General features: G+C 33.3%; 3 protein-coding genes across 3 annotated transcripts; all 3 read left to right on the forward strand.

The window, feature by feature from the left end:
* The first annotated feature begins 12,643 nt into the window (after nt 1-12,643).
* Nucleotides 12,644-14,716, forward strand: LOC133297071 (pentatricopeptide repeat-containing protein At2g45350, chloroplastic). Its single transcript, XM_061496136.1, has one exon. The coding sequence runs from the start codon at nt 12,685-12,687 to the stop codon at nt 14,557-14,559; it is 1,875 nt and encodes a 624-aa protein (XP_061352120.1). The 5' UTR covers nt 12,644-12,684; the 3' UTR covers nt 14,560-14,716.
* A 4,301-nt stretch (nt 14,717-19,017) lies between these two features.
* Nucleotides 19,018-21,219, forward strand: LOC133297068 (small ribosomal subunit protein uS15). Its single transcript, XM_061496131.1, has 5 exons — nt 19,018-19,134; nt 19,257-19,329; nt 19,826-19,964; nt 20,057-20,243; nt 20,968-21,219. The coding sequence occupies exons 1-5, from the start codon at nt 19,112-19,114 to the stop codon at nt 20,999-21,001; spliced, it is 456 nt and encodes a 151-aa protein (XP_061352115.1). The 5' UTR covers nt 19,018-19,111; the 3' UTR covers nt 21,002-21,219.
* Nucleotides 21,220-24,567: 3,348 nt separating this feature from the next.
* Nucleotides 24,568-26,859, forward strand: LOC133297065 (probable leucine-rich repeat receptor-like protein kinase At1g35710). The gene is made up of 3 exons (XM_061496128.1): nt 24,568-24,889; nt 25,770-26,384; nt 26,492-26,859. The coding sequence occupies exons 1-3, from the start codon at nt 24,568-24,570 to the stop codon at nt 26,857-26,859; spliced, it is 1,305 nt and encodes a 434-aa protein (XP_061352112.1).
* The last annotated feature ends 300 nt before the right edge of the window (nt 26,860-27,159 follow it).

The raw sequence follows: 27,159 nt of genomic DNA on the forward strand, positions 1-27,159 counted from the left end.
AGGCTTTGCTGCTGTTGAGCTCGCTGCCAGAGCTGGGATACTCTGGTGGTGACTCTGAGTAATTCGGCTCCAGAAGGAAAATTGAAGATGGATGTCAGGATAGACAACCTCCTGAATGAAGAAGCCAGGAGAAGGGAACGAGGTGTAACCAGCACATCTTAGGAAAATGTGGTCGAGAACAGAGGAAGGTCTGATGCCCCGTGGTCGTAGCAAGAGCCGGGGTCGTGATAGACGTGATAAGTCCAGAGGGCGGTCTAGGCCAAAATATGAGATGAAGTGTTTCTATTGTGGGAAGCTCGATCACAAGAAGACAGATTGCAGGACTCTGCAGAATGGCTCTGTGAAGCCGGATCAGATTATTCTCAAGAAAAGGGAAGACAAGAGCACTACTGTGGAGGTTGCAAACTCGACTGCCGAGATATTTCTCCTCGGCGAAGACAATTACTTGAATGTCGCATATGAAGACTGCACATGGATTGTTGACTCCGGTGCCTCCTTCCACGTTACTCCACACAAAAGATTTTTCTCCTCTTACCGAGGTGATGATTTTTGAGTCGTGAAGATGGAAAATCAAGTGACCAGCAATATTGTTGGTGTCGGTGATGTAACTCTGATCATGGATATCAGATGCCGACTTGTGTTGGAAGATGAAAGGTGTAAGAACCCGCACCGTTAATTAAGAAAATTAATTAATTATATATAAGAATTAGGAAATAATTTCATAATTGACTCTAATAATTATTATGAGGCTTAAATAAGTATGATAAGTGATTAAGAATGCTGAAAGTCGCTTTTCGGAAGAAAAATGCAGATACCGGTTCTGCTAGTCGGTATAAATGCGTACCGAAAAAGTATCCCAGAAAATTATAATAAGTGCATGATAATTCCTAGAATAATATATAGGACTTGTAAAACGAGTTTCAAGTTAAAATAATGAGAACTGGTGCCAGAAACTGATACTGGCTATGGAAAAACGCGTACCGGAAAGGTGCTCCGAAATAAAATAAAAATATGTTAATTCTTGTAAAATTGAGTAGGTTAAGAATCATGAGTTTGGTTAAAATGCTAAGCGTAGCAATTAAAGTTAATATTGTGTGTTTAATGACTTAATGGCCTATATATACTCTTGTGATGGCTCAAAACCCTAGGCACATCAGTTTTCTACGTGAGACACTTGGAGGCTGAGTGGTTATCACTGTTCCATTGCTCTTCCTTCATCATTTGTGACCAAACCACCATTTTCTCTTGATTTTCCTTCTCTTTAACCTTGCAAACACTTGGGTGTGTGATAGATGAGGGTAAAGGAACCATCTTCTGAGTGTGGGTGTACTGTGTTGATAGTTTAGGGGCTGTGTTCTTTGCTCTTGTGGAGTGTGGCCTTGTATATGGTGTTTTGAAACTCAAAGGAGCTTTCTTGTTGAGTTTAAGAGCCACCTTCATGCTCATTTTCGCAGTCTTGGGTTGCTGCATTGTTAAAGGACTTAGAAACCATCAAGACACCTTCCTTGTTGCTGTCTTGAGCTTGTGGTATGATCACCACTCTTAAACTTGAGTTTTTATGCTTAAAAATGGAACCTTGATGCTTGTAACAAGCTAAGGTGATAACCTAACGTTGGGTAATGCTTAACACACTTAAAATGCATGTTTAAGCTTCTGTAATCGGTAAAAGTTGGACCTTTGGTTTGGATTTTCGCGAAATGCATAATCTGGGTTCTGTCGCGAAATATCCGGATATTTTGTTGTGAATATCCGAATATTGATATCCGGATACGGGGATCTGAATATCCGGATATTGGAAGAAAGATATCCGGATATTGATATCCGGATATGCCCCCGACGAATATCCAGATATTCTGGGATTTCAAATAACAGTAGCTGCACTGTTCACGCAGTGGGCTATTGGGGGTTTATGGACCCTAGATTGTTGAAGTTGAACTTCTGTTTTAATTGAACTAAGTCAGAATCAAGTGATTAAGGGCTTATGGCTTTGTATGAAGCCTTAAGACGTAAAACGTGAAAGAAAAGACGTTGTCTTTTGTTGAATGCTTGTAGAGTATGATTTTGATATATTATTGGTCCGTAACAGATTGTGATACTGCTGTGTTTGGACTTTGAGATTGTGTGGACTCTTGGCTGGGATAGCTAGCTTGCAAGGTAAGCTTTCGTGTCCTCGGTTTAGCCATGTTGTGGTTCCACCATGTCCCATGGGGGTATGGTTATATGCATGCTGTGTTACATGCTTTGGATATTTTGAAATACTTTTGAGTTGTTATATGCTAGTGCCTTTATGATATGCATGTGGTGTTCCACCTATACGGTAAGCCTGAGTATGTGGTACATACAAGATGGTGAGTTTGTGGGTGAAGTGCAAGCGGTGTTCCTTGTACTACGTGTGGGTAATAGACGTATTCCTGCATTTCTTTGGCCAGTAGAATAGTTTAAACACACATGGGATGAATATCTGTTGCACTGCATAGTTTTGAGAACTTATATTGAATTTCTGCTTTTAGAACTTATATTGCACATGTAAGTGAGCTTGGGGTGGAAGATCCTTGAGGACTCCTTGTCTTACTGATATTTCTGTTTAGAGATCTCACCCCACGTTTGGGGCACCATTTCAGGTTCAAGTAATGCGGGGGTTGAGACCTCCAGCGACAGGAGGTCGGAGCTTAGCTGATTATTTGCTGTTATGATGATTATGTTGGATGTTGGATCCTGTTTACTGTCTTATGCTCTTAGCTTCAGTTTATGGATTATTATGTTGAGACTTTGTTGGTTATGCTGTTGATTTGGTGAGCATGGGGATTGTCCATGCCACACAGACTTGATTATTGTCTTGCTTTATTAGGAGTTGTAATAATGTATCAGGATATTGTCTAGACTACGTGTTATAGATCCTGATTTTAGATACTCACTTTATCTATATTATGAGGTATTTCAGTTAGATGTTTATTTGCAATTCACATACAGGCAATATTTTATGAAAATGATTAAGTAATCAACTCGGCTAAGTATAATGACGTCATAATTGAAAAGAAAAAGATATTCCGCATTTTTAATTAAACGCAGCTTAATACGATGATATGTTAACAAACCGGGTATACACGGGGTGTTACAAAAGGCATGTTCCTGACATGCGATTGAACCTAATCTCGGTAGGCAAGCTTGATGATGCCGGATTAGTGAACTACTTTGATAGTGGTAGATGGAAGCTGGCCAAGGGAACCTTGGTTGTTGCCTGAGGTAAGAAGGAAGGCTCCTTGTACATGATGCAAGGAAAGATAAATGGTGGAGAAGCCAATTCCATCCGAGATGGACATAGCTTGGAGCTATGGCACAAGCGCCTCAGCCATATTAGCGAGAAAGGGCTCCAAATTCTGAACAAGAAATCATTATTGACCTGGTTGAAAGGCCAAGCGTTGGAGAGTTGTACGCACTGCCTAGCTGGAAAGCAGCACCATATTTCGTTTATGAAGCCGGATCAACCCAGGCGACGCAGGTATATTCTTGACCTCATCTATACTTATGTTTTCTCCATGTCGAAAAGATCCCTTGGAGGAGCTCAATATTTTGTTTCTTTTATTGATGATCATTCCCGCGAAGTGTGGGTGTATCTGTTGAAATCTAAAGACCAGGTACTCCAATCCTTTAAAGAGTTTCATGCTATGGTGGAAAGGGAGACTGGCAAGAAGATGAAGGTGGTCCAATCTGACAATGGTGGTGAGTATTGCGGCCCATGTGATGCTTAATGTAGAGCCGCCGGAATCCGACTTGAGAAGACGCCCCCCAAGACACCTCAACTGAATAGACTTGCTGAAAGAATGAACCAGACAATCGAAGAAAAGGTCCAAAGTATGCTATCCAATGTCGGATTGCCGAAATCTTTCTAGGGAAAAGCCGTCAGAACTGCTGTTGACTTGATCAACCTCTCACCATCCCGGCCACTTGAAGGAGAAATTCCAGAAGAAGTCTGGACAGGTCAGAAAGCAACCTATAATCAATTGAAGGTATTTGGATATCGAGCCTTTGTGCATATCCCTAAAGATGAAAGGGAAAAGCTCGATGAAAAGACAAAGGAATGTATTTATCTCGGTTCACCAAAATCCGAGTTTGGTTTTCGACTTTGGATCCAATCAACAAGAAGATAATGAGAAGTCGAGATGTGATCTTTCATGAAGATGAGACTATTCATGATATCTTGAAGCCCAAAGTCCGAGTTTCTGTCAAACATGAAGAACCCATCTCTTCTGTTCGAACTGAAGCAGGGGGAGAAAATCAAGAGAATGAAGAAAATGATGACCAGCAACAAGCTGATGATGACCAAGATACTGAGCTCCGAGTTGATGATGAGATCCAGGTTGAGAATGATGAACCAGGTTCTCAAGCTGAAGAACAGCCAAGATATCCAACTCGAGAAAGAAGACCTTCTACATGGTACCCACCTGATGAATACACCGTTGTTGCTGAAGACGGTGAGCCTTAGAGTTATGATGAGGTTGTGACGAGCTCAGACAAAGAAGAACGGGAAAAGACAATGCAAGACGAGAAGAAGTCTCTGCACGAGAATCAGACATATGAGCTAACTGAGTTGCCTCAAGAAAGACGAGCTCTGAAAAATAAATGGGTCTACAAGATTAAGAATGAAGAAAACGGGCAGAAGTCGAGATGCAAAGCCAGAATTGTGGTGAAATGCTGCAATCAAAAGAAGGGAATAGACTTTGAGGATATATTTTCTCTTATGATGAAAATGACCTCGGTCCGAACCGTGTTAGCCATGGCGGCTTCGATGGACCTCGAGGTAGAACAAATGGATGTGAAGACTACATTCCTTTATGGAGACCTTGAAGAAGAGATATATATGGAGAAACCTGCAGGGTTCCAAGCTCCTGGACAAGAAGAATTAGTATGTCAGTTAAAGAAGAGGCCGAGTACATAGCTGTGACTGAGGCAATCAAAAAAATGCTATGGATGAAAAAGTTTCTCTCTGAACTCGTCCATGATCAAGACAAGTACGAGCTGGGATGTGACAATCAAAACGCAATTCATCTTGCGAAGAATTTGACCTATTACTCCCGCGCTAAGCACATTGATGTGAGGTATCACTAGATCTAGGATGTGGTGGAAAGTGGACTGCTCGAACTCGTCAAAGTGCATACTGACCAAAATTGGTCCGATATGATGACAAAACCAGTACCGGCAAGAAAATTCGAAGACTGTTGTGAAGGTGTCAGAATGATGCTGATCCCGACGCATTGAAGTCGAAAGGGGGATATTTGTTGGGAGTTGTTCATTCTTCAATGCTTGGCTCAAGTACCAAGAGGTTGGAACTCTCCATTTTTGGTTCAATGTCTCTCCATAAATGAAGGTGTAAGGCTCAAGGGTCATAACCTTTGAGTGATTCAATATCTCTCCATAAATGAAGGTGCAAGGCTCAAGGGACATGTTCTTTGAGTGGTTCAATGTCTAGAATCATCTTTCTCCCCTATATAAGCTTGTAGTGTGTGAGGTTTAGAGATATGAGAAAAATGAGAAAAAGAATCTGAATACCTCTAGAGAGAAGTTGAGTGAGACCTCTTTATGGACGTTTGATATTATCACCATACTTGGTGAAGTTTGATTGTACCTCTAGTGAAAGGCTAGGGAAGTTTGATTGTTGTAACCCATTATTCTTATAGTGGAAGTTTGATTCTGGACTAGTGTCCTATGAGTTTTTACTTCTTCACGTTGGAGAAGGTTTTCCCGTTAAACAAATTGCTTGTGTTCTTCTCCATCTCTCTCTTCTTGCATTTTACTGTTTCGCTTCCGCAATTGACTTGAGGGTCCAACTTGATCCAATAACAGTTACCATGAGTTTTTTATATTCTCATTGGGAAATACATATGTTATGTAACATGATAGGAAACCAATTTCCTGCACAAACAAACTTTGGTGGGACCCATCGTGAAAAATAAAACAAAAAACAAAATTTAATCGATAGGTCAACAAGAATCATTTTCCCTATCATGTTACATGATAGATGTATTGCCCATTCTTATTATAAGAAAATATCTAAAACTTTTAACTCCTACAATCTGTTCATGGAGATGTCCATATCCTTAAAGAAGATCAATAACTTATCAAAAACTGCTTCTTCATGGTATAGTATAGGAAGATTACAATTAACTGTCGAGAATGTGTAACCATCCCTGAGGAAAGTTGAATTGTCATTTTCTGGAAACAAAAAAAAGAATTGGTTGATGGAAAATTAAAACCGATAAACCAAATTTAAAAATTAGCGGAATAATAATATTATGCTTTATTTAGTAGTTATGGATGTATTGTGGCAGAACAAACACTACCAAACTAAATGGTGATACTCAATTGGTAGAAAAAAATTGAATAAGTGAAAAAAAAAAAAGCCTAGTTCGATCTTTACATATCATTTTTAGGAGAAATTTAAATATCTTCATCCTTGACTCACCCTGTACTCCGGATTAATCCCATAACCCAGCTCAAAAAAGTCAAAATTTGTGAAGATACCAGGGAGTCAATTTACCTCAAAAAGATAATTAGGATTGAGTTTACTAAAAAAAACACTATCTACTCATTTTTTATTTACATTAAAAAAAAAAACTCGATCAAGAGAAATTATCAATTCATTCTGTCACGTTTAATAAATGATTCCTTCACGTGGTTTATGTAACGTGTATATGAATTAGATTGATTTTAAAAATCATACAATGAAATTCTTTTCTTAATCATATTACATTAAAAAATAAAAAAAATGTGTTCAGCCATCTTAAACTCCATTTCTTTTTACAGAATATCACAAATAGCCGCCTTTTGATTCTCAATTGGTAGTACGGAACATGCAATTTCCCAACAACATTTAACTCACATTTTTTTTTACTACATTTGAATGAGTAAGTGACTAAAAATCAAAGGGAAAAATATTTGTCCTTTTAAATGACATAACTTATATCCTTTCATTCTCACAAAGTGGTGGGACCCACAACTTTATATTTTTTTGTACACTCTCTCTCCTCTTTTATCTATCTCTTTCTCTCACTTAAAATGACACAACTTTACATCCTTTAAAATGATATACATTTTTCCCAAAATCAAAATGCATGAACATACCCTTTATTTAGTTTTGTTTGGTCAGTGATTATCACCGATGGCGATGACAATGTGGAAAAAAAAACTTGATGTATGGCAATGTATACAATATCCGCTTATTTTTTTTATTCTCCCCAACGAGGGAAATTTCGTTATTTTAATATAAGTAGAAATTAAAAGATAATTAGCCGCCAAATTATAATTCTTTTTGTGTATGTTTCACCACTTGATTTTGAAGTTGATCAAATCAACACTTAAGGGTTGATTTCCATATTTAACATTATCCTGGCATTACAACACACATTAATAAAATGACAGATAACGTATTAATTTATCATTCCTTAATTAAGAGAATAATTATATGTATACGTAAATTTTTTATAAGCAATTGGCTTTTCTTGATTTGTATTTGGTACTCAATTAAAATGCATTTTTAGTTTACTCTATGAAAATTTAAAAGCAAGATGGTCACGTCGCTAAGTAACCAATTCAACTCAAAAAATTTAATTGTTAGGTGAAGGTCTCTTTAATGATTTATAGTATACTCTAATACACTCCCTCACACAAGAGGCCACTGAACTTGAAGGGTGGACAATGTATATGTTCACTTACTTGTGCTAAGAAAATTTCACAATAGAATAGAAAGTGAGGGTAGTGAGGATCAAATCCATACACTGAGACTCTGATACAATGGAAAGAACCAATTCACCCAAAGCTTAAACTATTGCGTGAAATTATATTAATGGTTTTATATATCTCTAATAACCTTGATAGCCAAATCCACATAAAAAATAAAAAGAGTAAATACTATTTTTGGTCCTCAGCAAATTTCACGATACCCGCTTTAGTCCCTAGCAAATAAAAAGGCTTATCGTGGTCCTTAAGAAATTTAAAATGGACTCATTTTAGTTCTTTTGATGGACTAATATGGATTTTTTTGAATTTGTGAGGAACCACGATCTTAACTAAATAAGTCCATTTTAAATTTCTTAGGGACCACAATGAGACTTTTTATTTGCTAGGGACTAAAACAGGCATCGTGAAATTTGTTGAGGACCAAAAATGATATTTAAATCGTGGTCACTCACAAATTCAAAAAAGACCCATATTAGTCTTCAAAAGGACTAAAATAGGCTCATTTTGAATTTCTAAGAGACCACGATGAGCCTTTTTATTTGGACCAAAAAAAAATATTTAGTCTAATTTAAACCTATGGATATACGGATTTAACTCATTGAGTTTATTATTCTTAAAAGTACACAAATTTTTTTAATGATATTAGCTGTAAGGTCTGCAAGTTGTGTGGCTTTCTTGATAATTTGACGCAAATTACTAGCAATTTTGCACATTCTTTATTAAGTAATGATAAGCTCCAGAAGTAAACAAGCAACTGGCACAAGAACCAAATAATCTAACCAGTGAATGATGATAGTATATGACCAATAAGTTCTTTGTTTAGCTGCTTCTGTCCTTTGCTTTGTGTACCTAAAATAATTTATGGGAACATTGTGTCATAATACCAATGATTTCATCATTTTCTATTAAGTCAAAACAGCTTATCTCACTGTTTTTTTTTAAAACAATTCTTTATTGTCTCGAGGAAATATGACGTAATACTACATACTACTTGCTGCTAAAAAACTTTGTACTTTTGACCAATAACTGTTCCTGAAAATGAAAGTAAAAGAAAAACAAAGCAAAAGTGATGTTAGTCTTTGACAATAGAAAATAAAGTGACATGTGATTGTTTGAAATTTGGAGCGTTAAATCTTTTAATTTGGTTACCTAATACTTAAAAGATTAGATCAAAAAAAAAAAATTATGCTCCAAAAATAGCATAACTTTTTTTTTTATACAAATAAAAATTGAATATATAATTTAATACAACCTATTCAAATTTCTCACTACTAAACCAATCCTAGTGATTTTAATTAGCATAACTCTTAGGTTTAAAGTATGAAAAATATTATATTTACAAATTTTTTCACTTACAAATTATTACAATTAAATTTTAATCGTTAATTTTCGTCAATTTAACAGTTATAATTTATTGAGTCACATTTATTTATTAATTTTTAATTTTTAATAAATTATAACCTTCAAATTATAGGATCGACGATTAAGATTTGATTGTAAGACTTTGTAAACGAAAAAGTTTGTAAATATAATATTTCTCAATAAAGTATATAACTTTTAGGTTTAAAGTATATAAATTTGTTTCATAAAATCAACACTTTTATTTTAAAACTAATTCATTTTATAAGAATATTTTTTTTAACATATTAAAACAATTGACATCCTTTTGTACCAATGATTTCAGTCAATATATTATTGTAAATCAGATTATTGAAAGTTTTAACATATAAATACATGAAAGGAATGGACTAAGTTCATATTTACCATTTAATTAATTAGCTATATAAAGCCTATTATTATAATGTTTGCAGCCACCAATCTAGGTTAGCATCCCAAAATTAAGAGTCTAATGAGAATGTATCAGCGATGTTATATACTAATAGTCTAGAATAAAAGCCAAAACTAGAAGACATTGCTCATGAACATTTATTAACCCGTTGGGCCGTTGGACACTGTAAATGTAAATGATGCTTGTTATAGAACAATGTCTAAGAATACACAAAATAGATTTTAAAAAATAAATTTAAATGCAAATTTCAACAAGAAGGAATAATATATGGAACTTGAATTTATTTCCAATTGGAAATGTAATTGACTTTATTAATAAACAAAGTTTAGAAACAAAAATACTCCATGTATAAGAAAAATATTCTCATGCTTAGTCTATGTTATAACTTGGAAAACTTGAATTATCCAGAATCTGGCCAACTTTTCCCATAAGACTTCAACAACAGATATATTTTTGTTTCAAATCAAGTCATTCATCAAGGTTTGACCATTTGTTTTTTCAAAAAGATCAACATTTTCCCTCTTTTTACCTGCAACAGCAGAAATTTTTTTGCATTTGGATTGCTCAGTGAACAAGTCTATTGTGTCCTTGAGGACTTTGAGATCGAGCAATAGAGGGTACATAATACTTGCCATTTCAACCAAATAATTAGCGGAAATAAATCTTCTTATATTAAAATTTTATATGATGATAAAGTCATGTAAAAATTTAATTTATTTTTTTATGAATACTCACAAAATTTTGATAAAATTTAATTATATCTAGCCACTAAAAAAGTTTACAACTTTTACAACCAACCTAATCACCGTTTATTTTCGTCAATCTAACGGTTATAATTTATTGAAAATTATTGGATCGCATTTATTAATTAATTGTTAATTCTTAATAAATCCAATAAATTATAACCGTTAGATTGACGGAAATCAACGGTGATTAGGTTGGTTGTAAATTTTTTTGGTGATAAGTATATCTTGCCCTTTTATATAAAGACAGAAAAATATAAAGCTTTTACATGACAGAATCATTAATGTATAAAAATAATGGGAAATACTTCTCTTACGGAGACAATAATCTCCTATCATAAAGACATCAAAATATGTGCCATCATTTTCCCCCCATTTTTTAAGATTAAAGTATTTTTTCGATCATCGAAGATAAATTATCTCCAGTGTGTAAGTGATAATCAGTGATTCATGTTCATCAACAATCACATCAAGAACATGAAAGAGGATCTTTAGAATTCATGAGTTTCACATAAACATACATTTGTCCATAAATGCGGAAGATCTTTTACGGTAGAATACTTTCTCAGAGTCTTGACCCTTTTCTGTTCTTGTATCTTCTTCTGATAGGGATGAGATACAACTCTCATGGGCAGACAATGATGGACCGTCAGTTTCTCAAAAAGCCTCTATGATAAGAAACTCCCCATTACCTATTATATAACTGCACCTATCAACAGTTATACTTTAAATAACTTCCCTTAACAGTCAATTATCATTATGCCCAGTGGTCTCACCTTTTAATTATGAATGTAACATGAGAAAATTTTCTTACTAAAATGAGAAAACTATTTCTCTTTTTTAAATCCATGGGTCCCTTCGCCGGAAGATAGAAAGTTGTGAAATTTGAAAAAACACAACAAAATAAGAATTCAGAGCCTATATAGGCCGGCTACTGGAGTTGGGAGCATGTAGTTAAAATCGGGATTTTTACCTAAAATTGGAAAGAGGATAAAAAATCATAAAACGCAAAATTCTAATGTAAAAAAAATTGTAAAAGCGTTTGGAATTTTGATGAACTCGTTTTGATTAAAAAAAATGGTAAAATCTTAAAAACGCATATTTAAATCGGGATTTTAACTACCATGGTTGGGAGGTTATGTTTGGATCCACACGAATTTGATATAAATATTTATTTATATCAAATATTAATTTTTGCTATAATTTATTGAAAAAATTATTTATTCTTTTAAAAGATATAAACTTATGTTCTTTCACCTCCTTGTAACTATGTAGTTCGGAAAACATAGTTATAATATTAAAGTTACTTTTTTTTCTCTTCAGAAACTTGTAGGCTGACGTAGAGGAAAAAAAAACTTTCATATTATAACTATGTACTCCCGAAGTACATATTTATAAGGGGTGAAAGGATATAAGCTTATATCCTTTCAAAGTATACACATTAAATCCTAATTTATTTATTATATGAGTTGATAGGACATATATGAATAATTTATTAATTTTATTTTTAAAATAAAACTATTTAAATAATTTCAAATTAATAAATAAATGTATAATTATAGAATTGTTTAAAGTGAATATGAATATGTAGTTGACACAAGCGGACGTTTGGTAGAGGAGAAATTTTTTTTACAAAGAAATCACAATTACTGGGAATGTGGTGGGAAAATGAGTTTTCTGAGAAAGTTAAAAAAAAAATATTTGATAGGTCGAAATATTATCGGAAAAATTAGTTTAAGTTTCCTGAGTCTATATTTGATTGAAGGTAAAATATTGTCGAAAAATTGAGTTGAAATTACGAAGAAGACTCTCTTTCTTAAATTTTTCGAACCCAATTTGAGAAATATTTTTGTCCATTTTTCGCACCCAAATTTTTGGTTTGTCGATTTTTGGTTTGCCGACAAAATTAAAATACCACCCTTCAGATGATATTCTACCTTCAATTTTACACACAAATCATATTGTCAAACAAATGAGTTTATTAGGCAAATTTTTTCCAAATCCCTATCAAACATGATCTTCTTTAAATTCCATCCCCACTTTTCCATGCAACAAAATGAAATTCCTTTACCAAATACCCCTAACATTGTAGTTGAAATTTCAACATTTTTTGTTAAGACCAAAATAACTTGTACTAATTTTTCCACATTTTCAAAAGGTAAAGAAACTTAGAAGTTAGAACCCAGACCAAAAATAAAGAAAAAGATGAGACTCTTGAAAAAATAAAATAAAAATAATGGACACAATCCTTTCTCTTCCCTCACAAGTCACAACAAAGATAACCCTATCCAAATGAGAGGCAAAGAGTGTTAAAGCTTCATTTACCTCAATTGATGAATCTGACATGCAAGTTGTTTTGCACTAAGAAAAACCTCTAATTTATAGACAACTTTTCTTGCTCAAAATTTTGAGTCATTGATGCTTGTGTGTGCTAATTCTTCATACCAACCATGGGCCTCAACCATTCCCACGCTCATCATGTTCCCCAAATGCACAACCATAGAACACGTGAATCAAATCCATGCACGCATGATAACAACTGGGTTCATCAAAAACACTTCCCTCACCACCAGACTCGTTCTCAGTTTCATTTCTTCACCTCGTGAGCCTCTTTTTGAGTTTGCTCGCTACGTCTTCTTCAAGCACCATGCTTTTCGTGTTCCCAGTTTGCAAGATGACCCTTTTCTTTGGAATGCTGTAATCAGGTCTTACTCTCATGGTTCTGACCCAAGAGGGGCTCTTGTTGTGCTCTGCTTGATGCTTGAAAATGGGGTTTGTTTGGATAAGTATTCGTTTTCCCTGGTTTTCAAGGCTTGTTCTCAGGTGGGTTTGATGAAAGAAGGAATGCAGGTTCATGGGTTGTTGTGTAAAACAAATCTTGGGTCTGATGTGTTTTTGCAGAATTGTTTAATTGGATTGTTTGTGAGATGTGGGTGTGTTGAGCTTGCTCGGCAACTGTTTGATAGAATGCCTGAGCGTGATTCTGTTTCTTATAACTCGATGATTGATGGGTATGTGAAGTATGGGATGGTTGAAAGAGCACGTGAGTTGTTTGATGGTATGCTACCAGAGGAGAAGAATTTGATTACTTGGAATTCAACGATTAGAGGGTATGTTAGATGTGAAGATGGGCTTGAGTTTGCTTGGAGTTTGTTTCTTAAAATGCCTGAGAGAGACTTGGTTTCTTGGAACACAATGATTGATGGTTGTGTAAAGCATGGGAAGATGGAGGATGCTCAAGCATTGTTTGATGAGATGCCAGAAAGGGATTTGGTCAGTTGGGCAACTATGATAGATGGTTATGCCAAATCAGGTGATGTTGTCGCTGCAAGGAGTTTGTTTGATGAAATGCCAGGGAGAGACATCATTTCTTGTAACTCAATGATGACTGGCTATGTTCAGAATGGTTATTGCATTGAGGCTTTGAAACTATTCAATGATATGAGGAGGGCAACAAATATGATACCTGATGATACAACGTTGTTGATTGTTCTTACAGCAATTGCCCAATTAGGACATGTTGAAGTTGGAGTTGCGATACACCATTATTTAAGGGACAATGGGTACTCTCTGAGTGGTAAACTTGGCGTTGCCCTGATTGACATGTATTCAAAGTGTGGTAGCATTGAGAATGCTATCTCAGTGTTTGAGAATATCAAACAAAAATGTGTTGATCATTGGAATGCTGTAATTGGTGGCTTAGCTATTAATGGAATGGGTGAAATGGCATTCGAATTTTTCATGGAGATGGAAAGGCTTTCTATTAAACCTGATGATATCACTTTCATTGGAGTGTTGAGTGCTTGTAGCCATGTTGGCATGTTGAAGGAGGGACTGATATGTTTTGAGCTCATGCAAAAAGTTTACAAGCTGGAACCTAAAGTGCAACACTATGGATGCATGGTGGATATGTTTAGTAGAGCAGGGCATGTTGAAGAAGCCAAGAAACTAATTGAGGAGATGCCTATTGAACCCAATGATGTGATTTGGAAGACTTTGCTAAGTGCTTGCCAAATTTATGAAAACTTATCTATAGGAGAGCCTATAGCTGAGCAATTGATTCAGCTAAATTCATGCAATCCAAGTTCCTATGTGCTCCTATCTAATATTTATGCCAGTTTGAGCATGTGGGACAACGTTAAAAAGGTTAGGACAGAAATGAAAGAAAGACAATTAAAGAAAATTCCAGGTTGTAGTTGGATTGAACTTGGGGGAATTGTTCACCAATTCTCTGCACAAGATAGTACACACCCTCAGGTTACTGAGATTTATTCTCTGTTAAGTAGTTTGTAAATTCCTAATTTGAAGTTCTTCCATCTTGGATGTTGTATGAGTTGGGGAGTGACTTGTGCATTGTGGATGAAAAGTGAATTTTTTTTTTTTTTGGAATCATGAAAAGTGAATTTTTTCTTAGCCAAGCCTAGCTCTATTGATAAGAAGTGGTCGATGTAACAATCTGTTAGTCTCAAAATTGAATCGAGGCCTAACATAGTTGTGCTGTACATAAATTTTTCTTTTCTTTTACCAATGTAAAACCAGTTTAGCATGTTCATATAAGCAATTCAAATTTACAATTCATATAAAATTTGGTGAGAGGGGAAAGCATTCAGAATTCATATTAATTAAGCAGGAAAACAGAAGTGGATTGTTACGTAATTAAATTCGGAAGATTTTTTAATACGCGAGGAATATACATTGCCTTTTTTTGAAAATTTGAGTATAGTCTAAGATAAATATTTGATAAAATTAGGGGGCAAATTTGAAATTTGAATAGTGTGCTATATGCTCTTGTTCATATAAGTTAGATTATCTACTATCTTGCATTCAACCAAACAAAAATTTTAAACTACGATATTGTAATTAAAAATTATTTCAACCATTGAGCTAAACTTATGCTCTATACGTAAAAAATAAATAAGAAAAATACATATTATAAAAAGTTATGAAAAAGAATTAAGAAAATTAACTGTAATATCCCAGAAAATTAACAGTAATTTATAATAATATAATAATAATAAACTATAAATTAGTAGTAATAATATATATATATAAATATATATATATATATATATATATAATGGTTATATTATAGATAACAAATTAAAATATAAATTTTGATAAAATAATTGTGTGCGATATATGCGCGATATGAGTGCTATTGGAAAATAATTTTGATACTTTGTAATACTCTAGATTATTTATAATAAAATAATATTAATATGTATATATATATATATTAGATGATAAATTGTGTTTAATTGATTGATGATTTATGTATTAATGTTTGATTAGTAATGTTAGATTGGTAATTTGATTAGATATGATGAGTCAATCATGAGTCAGCCTTGAGTTAGCAAATAAGTTAGTTGTATTATGAGCCATAAAGAAATTAAGAATAAAAAATAGTGTATGAAGCCAATATCTGAGCCAGATACATCAATGAGGAATAAAGAAATAATTGCACGAAACCCATATCCGAACCCAAAACTTCAACTATAAATAGAGGTCTAACCTAACCAAACCAATTCACTCTCAATACTCAATAATTCTCCACTACTCTTCTTCTCCTCTACACACACACTCTTTCTCTCCTCACTTCAAATTTTTATTTTTATTATTATCTTTCTTTGGTTACCAACCACTACTCTTCCCCAAATTGTAGAAGTCACCAAACACGGAGACCAGGTAATCCTAATCCCTAGGAAATTGTAGATTATCTTTTAAATGAAATTTGTTTGATGTGATTTCAATGCTTAAGAAATTCTAGTATTGTTTTATTTGAAATATGTTGTATGAAATCTTAATCCTTATGAAATCTTAATCCTTAATAATAATAATAAATTTCCTAAGGATTAAGATTTCATACAACATATTTCAAATAAGACAATCCTAGAATTTCTTAAGCATTGAAATCACATCAAACAAATTTCATTTAAAAGATAATCTACAATTTTCTAGGGATTAGTATTACCTGATTTCAGTGTTTGGTGACTTCTACAATTTGGGGAAGAGTAGCGGTTGGTAACCAAAGAAAGATAATAATAAATAAAAAAATTTGAAGTGAGGAGAGAGAGAGTGTGTAGCGGAGAAGAAGAGTAGTGGAGAATTATTGAATATTGAGAGTGAATTGGTTTGGTTAGGTTAGACCTCTATTTATAGTTGAAGTTTTGAGTTCGGATATGGGTTTCGTGCAATTATTTCTTTATTCCTCATTGATGTATCTGGCTCAGATATTGGCTTCATACACTATTTTCTTTTTATTCTTAATTTCTTTATGGCTCAGAATACAGCTAACTTATTTGCTAACTCAAGGCTGACTCATCATATCTAATCAAATTACCAATCAAACATTACTGATCAAACATTAATACATAAATCATCAATCAATTAATCATAATTTATCATCTAATATATATATATATATATATATATATATATATATATATACATATTAATATTATTTTATTATAAATAATCTAGAGTATTACAAAGTATCAAAATTATTTTCCAATAGCACTCATATCGCGCATATATGGCACACAATTATTTTATCAAAATTTATATTATAATTTGTTATCTATAATATAACCATTATATATATATATATATATATATATATATATATATATTATTACTACTAATTTATAGTTCATTATTTTTTTATTATTATTATAAATTACTGTTAATTTTCTGGGATATTACAAAATCAATCATTAGACTTCAACTTATTCCGGTTTTTATAGTCGGAAATACAATAGTTATTATCCTAAAGGAGAACCAAAAAAACTGACGTGTCAAGCTTTTTGTCAATTTCAGCTTTGTGTTTATACAGTGTGTTCACACTTACATGCCAATTTTGAAAATAAATAAATAACTAAAAATTAAGTTTTAAGTAAATAAAATTTCAAAATTAAAGTGTTAGTGGCATACTGATATCAAATTAATGTCCCATTATCCTTTGTACATTGGAATTGTAAGATTTTTAATTGAAAATTATACTACCTATAAAAAAACTTTTCAGTTCCTCCCCTCTTCTTCTTTTTTCCGCGATTAAAAAAATTATAGGATGAAGCAATCTTCGATCATGCTTCCGATGATGTTGTATCGGTGAAAACGGGGAAAACTGCGGTATGTATTAAAATTATTATCAATATCACATTTAATGAATAAAAAGAATTTCAAAATTGTTTTTTATTTCATACATTTTTTATTTCTCACCAGGATGTTAAGAGTCAAATCTGTGACAGTACTGTTGATGCTGAAATTTTCCTGTCTTTGTTGACACCTTTTGCGAATTTTACTGATTTCGTTGAAGACAAATCTAATTTTTCGGCTGTGCATCACTATTTATTTCAAACAAAATTAAGTATTTATTTCAAACAAAATTGAAGATATTGATACTAGATGATAATGGTTGCGTTACGAATATTAGCCTTTAACATCGTTTATAAGGAAGTATTTCAAAGATTAGTGAGTTGATTTGATGTTGTTTAGACACATTTGTTCTAATGTAAGCAAAAAATATGACTCATACATGCCTATTTGGTTAAGTTGCTTTCAAATCCCTTACAGACAACGTTTTTTGGGTTGTAAAAAAAAAGGTAATCCAATTTTTTTTTTTGCTAAGACTATTACTTCTGGGTGTTAACATATTAGCATAATCTATTTACTGAGTATTTGCATTCTGTATCGCAGACATAAATATGATGGTAGAAGAGGATGTCCCTAGTAATGCATAATCATAGAAAATCACATGTTTGGTATGTGTTGAACTCATCCCTCCAATGATTGCTACGGAATGACACTAAATTAATAGCGTTTTCTTATTATAGGTACAAGCTGATCTTTTAATTCCATATTTGCTTGGTTTTATTGTTACCTTAATTTTATTGGTGGCTGTTATATTTAGCAATAAGTTGTATGCATTTTTTTTTTTTAAGCCATTCTCATATTAACAGTCTACTATGGCGTATTTATTTTTTACATAACTCATCGGGTGGATAATTATTTTTGATTTGCATAATAATTGATCACTCTAAATAGCATATTTTTGTTTGTGGTTGATATTTGCAAAGTTCTGTGTTAATGTTGTAGTTTTTTTCACCTGAAAAATAGAACAAAATAGCAACACCATTTTTTGTAAGTATAAGGTTTGCATTGCGATTAACCAACTACGGCGGCCGATAGATTTTTTGATTATATTTCCCCGTGCATCGCACATGTAATACACTAGTTTGCAAATAAAAAGAGAAAAATGTAGGATGATAACATGTTATAAAAAAAAATTAAATCGAAGTAAAAGATTTTAAGGATGTTAAAACATTTGTTAAGATCGGCAGTTATAGTTTAAGGGTTTTGCATTTGTTATGTTGCATGACAAATACAAAGTTTCCTACACATATATCGATATTTGTGCTGTATTTTCTTTCATTTTCCTTTTTATTTTAAACAAGGTGGACCCCACACTTATTGTCTCTATAGCATGACAAGAGAATTATCCTACAACATGATACTTGATTTTCCCATAGTTTAATGTTAAAATAAAACTAACAATTAAATAATAAATATTTAGTAACTTATTAAGGTTTTCATGCCCAAGAAAAAAAAAAAGGATATAAATGCCAATATTTTAAAAATTTAACAGAATGGTGGCTATCAGAATAACAATAAATTGGGCCCAACCCAATAAAAATTTATGGCCTTGATCCAATTTATCTAGGTATGCCCTAGCTCCCACTATCTTCATATTCACAGGGTTTCTTCTATTCTCTTTGTTGTTCTTCTTCTCTTGGTGCAGGCGCAGCAGACAGGACAGAGAGAACGTTGTTCTTCTCAAGCAGTCACCATGGGGCGTATGCACAGTCGTGGGTTAGTGTCTCTGTTCTCCTTTCCATGTTAGAGATTTGTGAAACCCTTGTTCGAGGCTTTTCTTTTTCTTTTTTGATTGTCTAACGTTGTTTTGTACTGGTTTGTTGAATGTGTTTTTTCAGCAAGGGTATTTCGAGTTCTGCTCTTCCCTATAAGAGGACCCCACCAAGCTGGCTCAAGATCTCTTCTCAGGATGTTAGAAATCTAAACCCCTTTTGCTTTGTTTTTATTGGGGTTCTTCTTTAATGCTGGAAAATTGTGTCTGTAGAATCAAAATCTGATTTTTTTTTTTAGGTTTGGTTTTTATCCGTTTAAGTTTTCATTCGTACGAGTTTTTGTAATGCGAGGTTCATTTGTGTGTATTTTACTTTGTTATACACGTATGCAATCAGGGTTGTTATGATTATTCCTTTAGTATTGCAAATTTTAATCTGGGTATGGAGCATTTTTTACCTACTGTTTTGCATTATTTGTTATGTTATTATGAAATCCAAATTATCTTAAACATATGTTAATTGCATTTGAATTTTAATTTAGTAATATAGTCTCTAAGTCTATGTACTCAACACAATAACTGATTATGGGTTTTGTCCATGGTTTTTAATTTTGATTGTATATTATTATGTTAATACCACACTGGCCTGGGTCTAAATTGTTTTGCGTATGTTGTCTTATGTTTTGAGTTTCACAGGTTGAGGAGAACATATGCAAGTTTGCCAAGAAAGGTTTGACTCCATCTCAAATTGGTGTTATTCTTCGTGACTCTCATGGAATTGCTCAGGTGAAGAGTGTCACCGGAAGCAAGATTTTGCGTATATTGAAGGCCCATGGTATGCTTTCCCACTTGTTTCTGGTTATAATATTGCATGGCTTTTATTTTTGATGACTGAAATGTTTTTTTACTTTTTTTCTCTTTTCTTAGGGCTTGCTCCTGAGATCCCTGAAGATCTGTATCATCTGATCAAGAAGGCAGTCTCAATTAGGAAGCACTTGGAGAGGAACAGGAAGGACAAAGATTCTAAATTCAGGTTGATTTTGGTTGAGAGTAGGATCCACCGCCTTGCCCGCTACTATAAGAAAACAAAGAAACTTCCACCTGTGTGGAAATAGTAAGTATTAAGCCCTTTATCTTATGTATAATTGACATAACTTTTAGAGAATCATAAGAATTGATTGATTTGTGTGGTTCATTTTTTAGATAATTAAACACTGGAGAATATGCATTACATCAGTGCAAACATGTGCAGACAGAATTTCTCTCTATTTTTCCTTTACTTATGCAAAAGGCCTAGCTTTGGTTACTGATATGGTTTATGTTTTACACAGTTCTTCTTCTTCAATGTCCCTAATTTCTTGATCTTTCATATTTGCCATAATTCATATTAAATGTTTGGTTTTTACAAAGTTTTGTATCACACTAATGGTTTGTACCTAGTGAGGGGTGATTTTGTGCATCTTCTCAAAATTTCTTGATGCTAAATATTTCATCTTTGTAATGTAGTGGTTGTTTGAATGATTTGAATTAAGTTAACAAGGCTTGCTTGCAGTCATGCTGCTAACTCTTAATTTTGGGCTGATTTTTCTGGGAGATCGAACAATGTATACATGCTCTGAAATTTGTGCTGCTTAATTAGTGTTTTATGCTAGTTATTCTTAGTTCACTGAAGTATAGGTTCATGTTATCATTTGCGGAATTTTGTTGCTGCATCTCATTTCTGAAATATTACTGCCTTTCACATTCTAATGCTTTTCGCTACAGCATGTAAGTTGACTAATTTTATGCCCCCCTTTGTCTTTGTTTTCTAATACTTGTTTGCTTTTCTAATATTGCAGTGAATCAACAACTGCTAGCACTCTAGTGGCTTAGAGCGAGATTTTCGGTGATAGAGTTCTACTTTTTGTGTACTGTTTGATAAGCAAATTTATTTCTTTGATGTGATTTTCAAATTTTGAAACACATTCATGTTATAACTGTTTCCCGGTGGTAGTTTTGATGTTGGATTTTGTTCCCCTTATTGATACGCACTTCGTTTTTGTACCCCATAATAGTTTCAAGTTTGGTATGCGGTGATGTTATTTGTGGAATTATTATCATTAGTATAACCTCAAATAGGGAGAAAAAATATGGATAATGCGATATAATACGAATACTGAAAATGACAGTTTTTAAAAATTTTAGGATTCGATGTGGTAAGATACAATAAAATGTGAAAAGAAAATGAAAAATACATGTTTAACTAGTATGTAGCCTTATCAATTGCTTAATCTGAAATGTAGTGGAGTATGTAGCTTGATTCAACTGCGAAACTTTTAATTTGTTGATGGCATGTCATTAACTCACCATTCAAAATTTACTTATTCATTGTTTGTATACTATGAGATGGAAGATGTATAGTTTGCAAAAAGGGCTTCTCTATTTTCATGATACTATTTTTGCTCCTCTCTTATCTCACGTCAAAAGAATCCGTTCAACATTTCAGAGGAATTGTAGTTATCTGGTTTAAACAACTGTGAGATGCTACTGGAGTGTTTGTGGGTGGTTTTCCACCTCGTTGTACACTAATTAATAATTTAACTTGCTCGTTATTATTGTTTTCATTTTGCGGATAAAGCTTGGTTTTAGATGATATGAATTGAACCGAATTTGGAAGATATTGATGTCGTTTTAAAGGCAATTTAGACACTAAGTGCAGTACAACACAGCTCCTCTTTACACTGATCTGAATGGAAATATTATAAGGCTTGAGCCCAATACTTCATTAAAAAGGTAGAAGAAACATTTAGGACGTTTTAGTCATGCGAGGTGGATAAGAAAACCGAAAAGAGAAAATTATTCTTGTTAAAGCTGCTAATGTCCTGCTAATCCCCAGATGCTTTGCTTAATAGCTAAATCAGCTTTGACAATAAAAAGCAATGTCTTTTTGACATTTGGTTGAGAGAAGTCATGAATCTAAGTATTTGTTTAGGAGCTTTTATTTTTAACTTCTCTGCTCTTTTTATAAGCAGAAATTTAGCCTAACATAATTTTATAAAAGTTCTTATATTAAAAAGTTTTTTTTTTTTTTTTTTAATGAAGAAAAAAACTTAAAGCTAAAAGCTCCCAAAAGGAATTTTTTTAAGATATATGTTAGCTTTTTGGAATTCTCATATTTGTTTTTTAATTATACCTTTATTCTAAACTTTTATTTATGAATTTTATCATTTATTCTTATAATTTACCTTAATAACAAAGAGAAAATTGTTTGTCATTTTAAATGACATAACACTATGTCCTTTTAAGAGAGAGACAGACACAGAAAAAAAAAATTATTTAAATTTTAAGTTAAAAAAAAATCACACACTTTCTCCTTCCATGATTTTCATTTTCCCGTGTCTTTCTCTCTCCTAAAATGACATAACTTATATCATTTAAAATGACAAACACTAAACCCAACAAAAATTGTTTATTCTCTCTTATTTCAAAACCCTAAGAACAACTTTATACAAGTATCAAATAATTTTATCTTTTTTTTAAACTTTTTTTTTTTAACTTAAACTTAATAGTAGCTTTTAACTTAAAAAAGAGAAGTGACAAACAAGCTCTAATTGCCCGTGAGTAAGATATAGAAAAAACACTTGGACATAATTTTTGTTAGATAGAGTTGACTTTTTTATTCACTCAATAATCAAGTGGTTCCAACCATTCTATTCAAGGGTGTGTATGGTGATTCGAATTGATTTATTTTCTCCCCTAAATCAATTTGAATAGGTTTAAATCGGTTAGATTCAAAAAAACTTAATTATTTTATTTAATCAAAATCTATTTTACTTTTTCGAACCAGTTCATGTTTCATAACCAGCTTACTATTTATAACTAATTTAGGTATGCAAATCAATTTTGAACTGGTTTCGAGCCAATTTTGAACTAGGTTTTCAAACCGATTCTTTTGATTCGGTTCAATTTTTTGAACTGATTTTATAAAACAGGTTCAGAAAAATACAATTTCATTCGGTTTAGTTATTTTGTACAACCTTAATTTTATCTTATCCAATAATGAATCTGAAAGCAGAAAACAATACGCAAACCAAGCGAATTTTTTATGTTATCGAATGGAGCTCTGATTTTGGGCTCCCGTAAGAAAACCCATTAGAGTAACAATAAACAGGTCCAAACCCAACAAATGATTGTGGGTTTGGTCCAATTTTTTAAAGGGCCTAAGCAAATTAAAAGAACCCCCAGCATGACCTAGCTTCCTCCCTAGGTAGAAAAGTCAGGTTTCTGAAGTCTCATAACATTTGTTGTTTGATGTGTTGACTTTTGCAGGTTAAGGAGAAGTCTACAGTATTGCTTAGATTACTTAGGCATTTCAAACTATAAATATTTTCAATCAGAGAGAGAACATTAATAGACTTTGCAACATTGAACATGGACATGGTATTTCCAAATGGAGCCAGAGTTCACAACCAACTTGATAGTGACAAACCGAATACCAAAATCCTATTCACATATAGCTATTCTTTTTTTTCTTTTTTTTGAATACCATATAGCTATTCTTATTTAACCTTCAAATGATAGAAATCTTTAACTAGATAGTGATAAGTCATAACTTGAATCTACTTTTGTTTTCCATTGTCCATTAATTATCAAGCTTGTCTTTACTAAGTCCATGTGCCCATCTCACATGTTCATTCAATCTTCCATATTCCACACTTCTACAGTGGCCCCTCTTCAACCAATAATATAAGTGTTTCACTGTGGAAATTTTGAACGGAGCACAGATTCAACAAAATTCTTGTTTCCAAAATTTGAATGGAAATTTCAAACTAAAACCATATATTCAACCAGTGGCGGAGCCAGCATGACATGTTAGCCAGTGCCAAAAAATTTAGCTAGTGCTTAAATAGCTATGGTTCTCTGGCTACGACCAAAACGTGGCTAATTTTCAAAAAAAAATTGATACATGATTTCCTACGTTTCAAGTGTAGCTAAATGAACGTGGCTAATTAAGCCAGTGCTTAGGCACCTTCTGGCACCAACATGGGTCAGCCACTGTATTCAACATGCTGTGCTAACCATGCCAATTGCAAGTGTTATTTATACATATTACATAGTCCCGGGGCAAACATAATTGTTATTGAGTTAAAACAAAGAGAAAAATATGTATTATTTTAAAGGATGTAAAGTTGTGTCATTCTAAGTGAGAGAAAGAAATAGATAAAGGAGGAGAGAGAGTGGACAAAAAATATAAAGGTGTGGGTCCCACCTCTTTGCGAGAGTGAAAAAATATAAGTTGTGTCATTTAAAAGGACAAACATTTTTTCCAAAAACAAAACACATTCTAGTTTGTATGCATCATGGCAAACTCTAGTTGCAGGTTACTAGTAGTGGCACTTATGTTTGTTGCCACCTCGTATGTGGTATTCCTTCCAACTACTTTGTGTGCTAGTTCCAAAATGGCTGCATCAAACTCCTCATCCATAAATGAGGAACAAGAGGCTTTGCCTCATAGCAGGTGGGGAGGCCAAAATATCTCAGAATATTGTGATTGGAATGGTATTGTGTGTAATGAAGCTGGAAGTATTACAAATATTTCAACGGGGCATTATTTTTATGTTCCTCCAACAGAACTCCAGATTCAGAACTTCAATATAACTGCTTTTCCCAATTTAATCCATCTAGAACTTAGTGATTTGGGACTCAAAGGAAGCATCCCCAAAGAAATAGGCTCTCTTACAAAGCTCAAGTATCTTGACCTGTCCTCTAATTGTCTTCAAGGTGAGTTGCCTAGTTCTTTTTCAAATCTCACTCAACTTGTGACACTTGATATTTCTAACAATCTTCTTACTGGTGTCATCCCTTCTACTTTGGGTCAATTGAAGTATCTAACCAAACTCTCCCTTGACTCAAACCAATTTGAAGGCCCCATTCCCGCAGAACTAGGGGATTTAAAATGTTTAGAGGTGTTAACTCTTTCAAACAACTCACTCAATGGTTCAATCCCTTCTAGTTTAGGGCAATTGGAGCATTTGACATCTCTCTTTCTTGATTCAAACCATATTGAAAGTACCATCCCTGCAGAACTAGAGCACTTGGTCCATCTCAAAATTTTAGACCTTTCTGATAATGAGATTTTTGGTGTTATCCCAGAGGGGATATCTGCATTAACACAACTAACAAATGTTCAACTATCTTGGAATCAAATATCTGGTTTCATTCCATCTGGGATTGGACAAATCCAGAGTCTTGGAGTGTTAGATATTTCCAACAATAGGCTTGAGGGACCCATCCCATATGGTATTCTAAACCACTGTAGCTATGTAGAGCTAAGCAACAACTCTTTGAATGGAACCATTCCTTCTCAAATTGGCAATATTTCTTATCTAGATCTTAGTTATAATGACCTCTCAGGCAGCATACCTGAGGGACTCCATTCTGTTCTTCACCTCAATTTGTCTTACAATTCTTTTGATTATTCAGATCCTGATTTTTGTAGATTTCCAAAAGACTCATTAATTGGTAATAAGGAATTTGGTCACCCATGCTCTTCTGGTTCTTATTATTTGTTAGTTGTCCTTTCTGCCCTTACTGGCATGATTATATCAAGTGTCTTTGTTTGTTGGGGAATTCATGTTTTCTGTCCCTCACGATGAGTTAGGAAATGAGGAAAGAAGAAAGAATGGAGACTTATTCTCAATTTGGAACTATGATGGTAAAATTGCATTTGAAGACATAATTAAGGCCACAGAGGACTTTGATATCAGGTATTGCATAGGAACTGGTGCTTATGGAAGTGTATACAAAGCACAACTTCCCTGTGGTAGAATTGTTGCACTGAAGAAGCTTCACAAAATAGAATCCGAAAATCCATCTTTTTGCAAGAGTTTTTGCAATGAGACCGAGATCTTGACAAAAATTCGCCATCGTAACATCATTAAACTTTATGGTTTTTGTTTGCATAACAAGTGCATGTTTTTGGTGTATGAGTACATGGAAAGGGGAAGCTTGTTTTGCAACTTGTCCAATGATGTGGAAGCACAAGAGTTGAATTGGAGCAAGAGGGTAAATATTGTGAAAGAGATAGCCTATGCCTTGGCTCATATGCATCATGATTGTACTCCCCCTATTGTTCATCGAGATGTTACTAGCAACAATATTTTGTTGAACTTGGAGTCACAAGCTTATGTCTCAGATTTTGGCACAGCAAAACTTCTTGATTGTCATTCATCTAATCAAAGTTTCCATGTTGGCACTTATGGATATGTTGCTCCAGGTAATGTTTTACTCTCTAAAGTCTCTATTCCTTTACCATCTAAATATTAATAGAAATATAGACTAATATTACTGACAGCATATATTTAATGTTTGAGTGCAATGCAGAATTGACTTATACCTTGACTGTGACTACAAAATGTGATGTTTATAGCTTTGGAATGGTGGCTTTAGAAACAATGATGGGTACACATCCAGCTGAATTGGTTTGCTCTTTGCATAAACCATCTATTCAAAACAAGAAGCTGAAAGATATATTGGACTCACGTATTCCACTACCCTTTTTTCGAAAAGATATGCAAGATATTGTGCTTGTTGTAACATTAGCATTAGCATGCCTGTGCCCGGACCCAAAATCAAGACCATCAATGCAGGAAGTAGCTAATGAGCTTTTAGTTTCCAAGTCACCATTGCTTTGGCATTTTCAGGACATTTCAATCAACCAAGTGATTAATCAAAAAATATGTTATAGGTAAAAGTTAGGATAATTGTGATCATATTTTATAATGTAATTGTATTTCATAAAAATGCCATTTTTCTTTTATGTTTTTTGGATACGAAAAATTTAGGGCTGCGTGTAAAATAGCCAAATCTCAAGGCTAACAACTTATTTAACTAATATTTTTGTATTACTTTTTTAGTATTGAATAAATTTTACGAGGAAAGTTATACTTACAACCTTTTTCTTACAACCTCTTACAACCATATCTTAACACCGTTGATTTCTGTCAACCAACGGTTATCATTTATTGTGAATTAATAATTAATTAATGAGT

The sequence above is a fragment of the Gastrolobium bilobum genome, unplaced genomic scaffold (genome assembly GCF_033153095.1).
Source record: "Gastrolobium bilobum isolate Gb01-03AN ecotype WA unplaced genomic scaffold, APGP_CSIRO_Gbil_v1 utg17589, whole genome shotgun sequence".
Taxonomy (NCBI): Eukaryota; Viridiplantae; Streptophyta; class Magnoliopsida; order Fabales; family Fabaceae; genus Gastrolobium; species Gastrolobium bilobum.

Bases quoted from the DNA above. Each gene is read 5' to 3' on its own strand.
- LOC133297068 (XM_061496131.1), top strand. From the start codon at position 19,112: ATGGGGCGTATGCACAGTCGTGG. The intron at 19,965-20,056 runs GTATGCTTTCCC...CTCTTTTCTTAG, and splicing joins GCGTATATTGAAGGCCCATG to GGCTTGCTCCTGAGATCCCT. The intron at 20,244-20,967 runs GTAAGTATTAAG...CTAATATTGCAG, and splicing joins CTTCCACCTGTGTGGAAATA to TGAATCAACAACTGCTAGCA.
- LOC133297071 (XM_061496136.1), top strand. From the start codon at position 12,685: ATGCTTGTGTGTGCTAATTCTTCATACCAACCATGGGCCTCAACCATT.
- LOC133297065 (XM_061496128.1), top strand. From the start codon at position 24,568: ATGGCTGCATCAAACTCCTCATCCATAAATGAGGAACAAGAGGCTTTG. The intron at 24,890-25,769 runs GTGAGTTGCCTA...ACGATGAGTTAG, and splicing joins GTCCTCTAATTGTCTTCAAG to GAAATGAGGAAAGAAGAAAG. The intron at 26,385-26,491 runs GTAATGTTTTAC...AGTGCAATGCAG, and splicing joins TTATGGATATGTTGCTCCAG to AATTGACTTATACCTTGACT.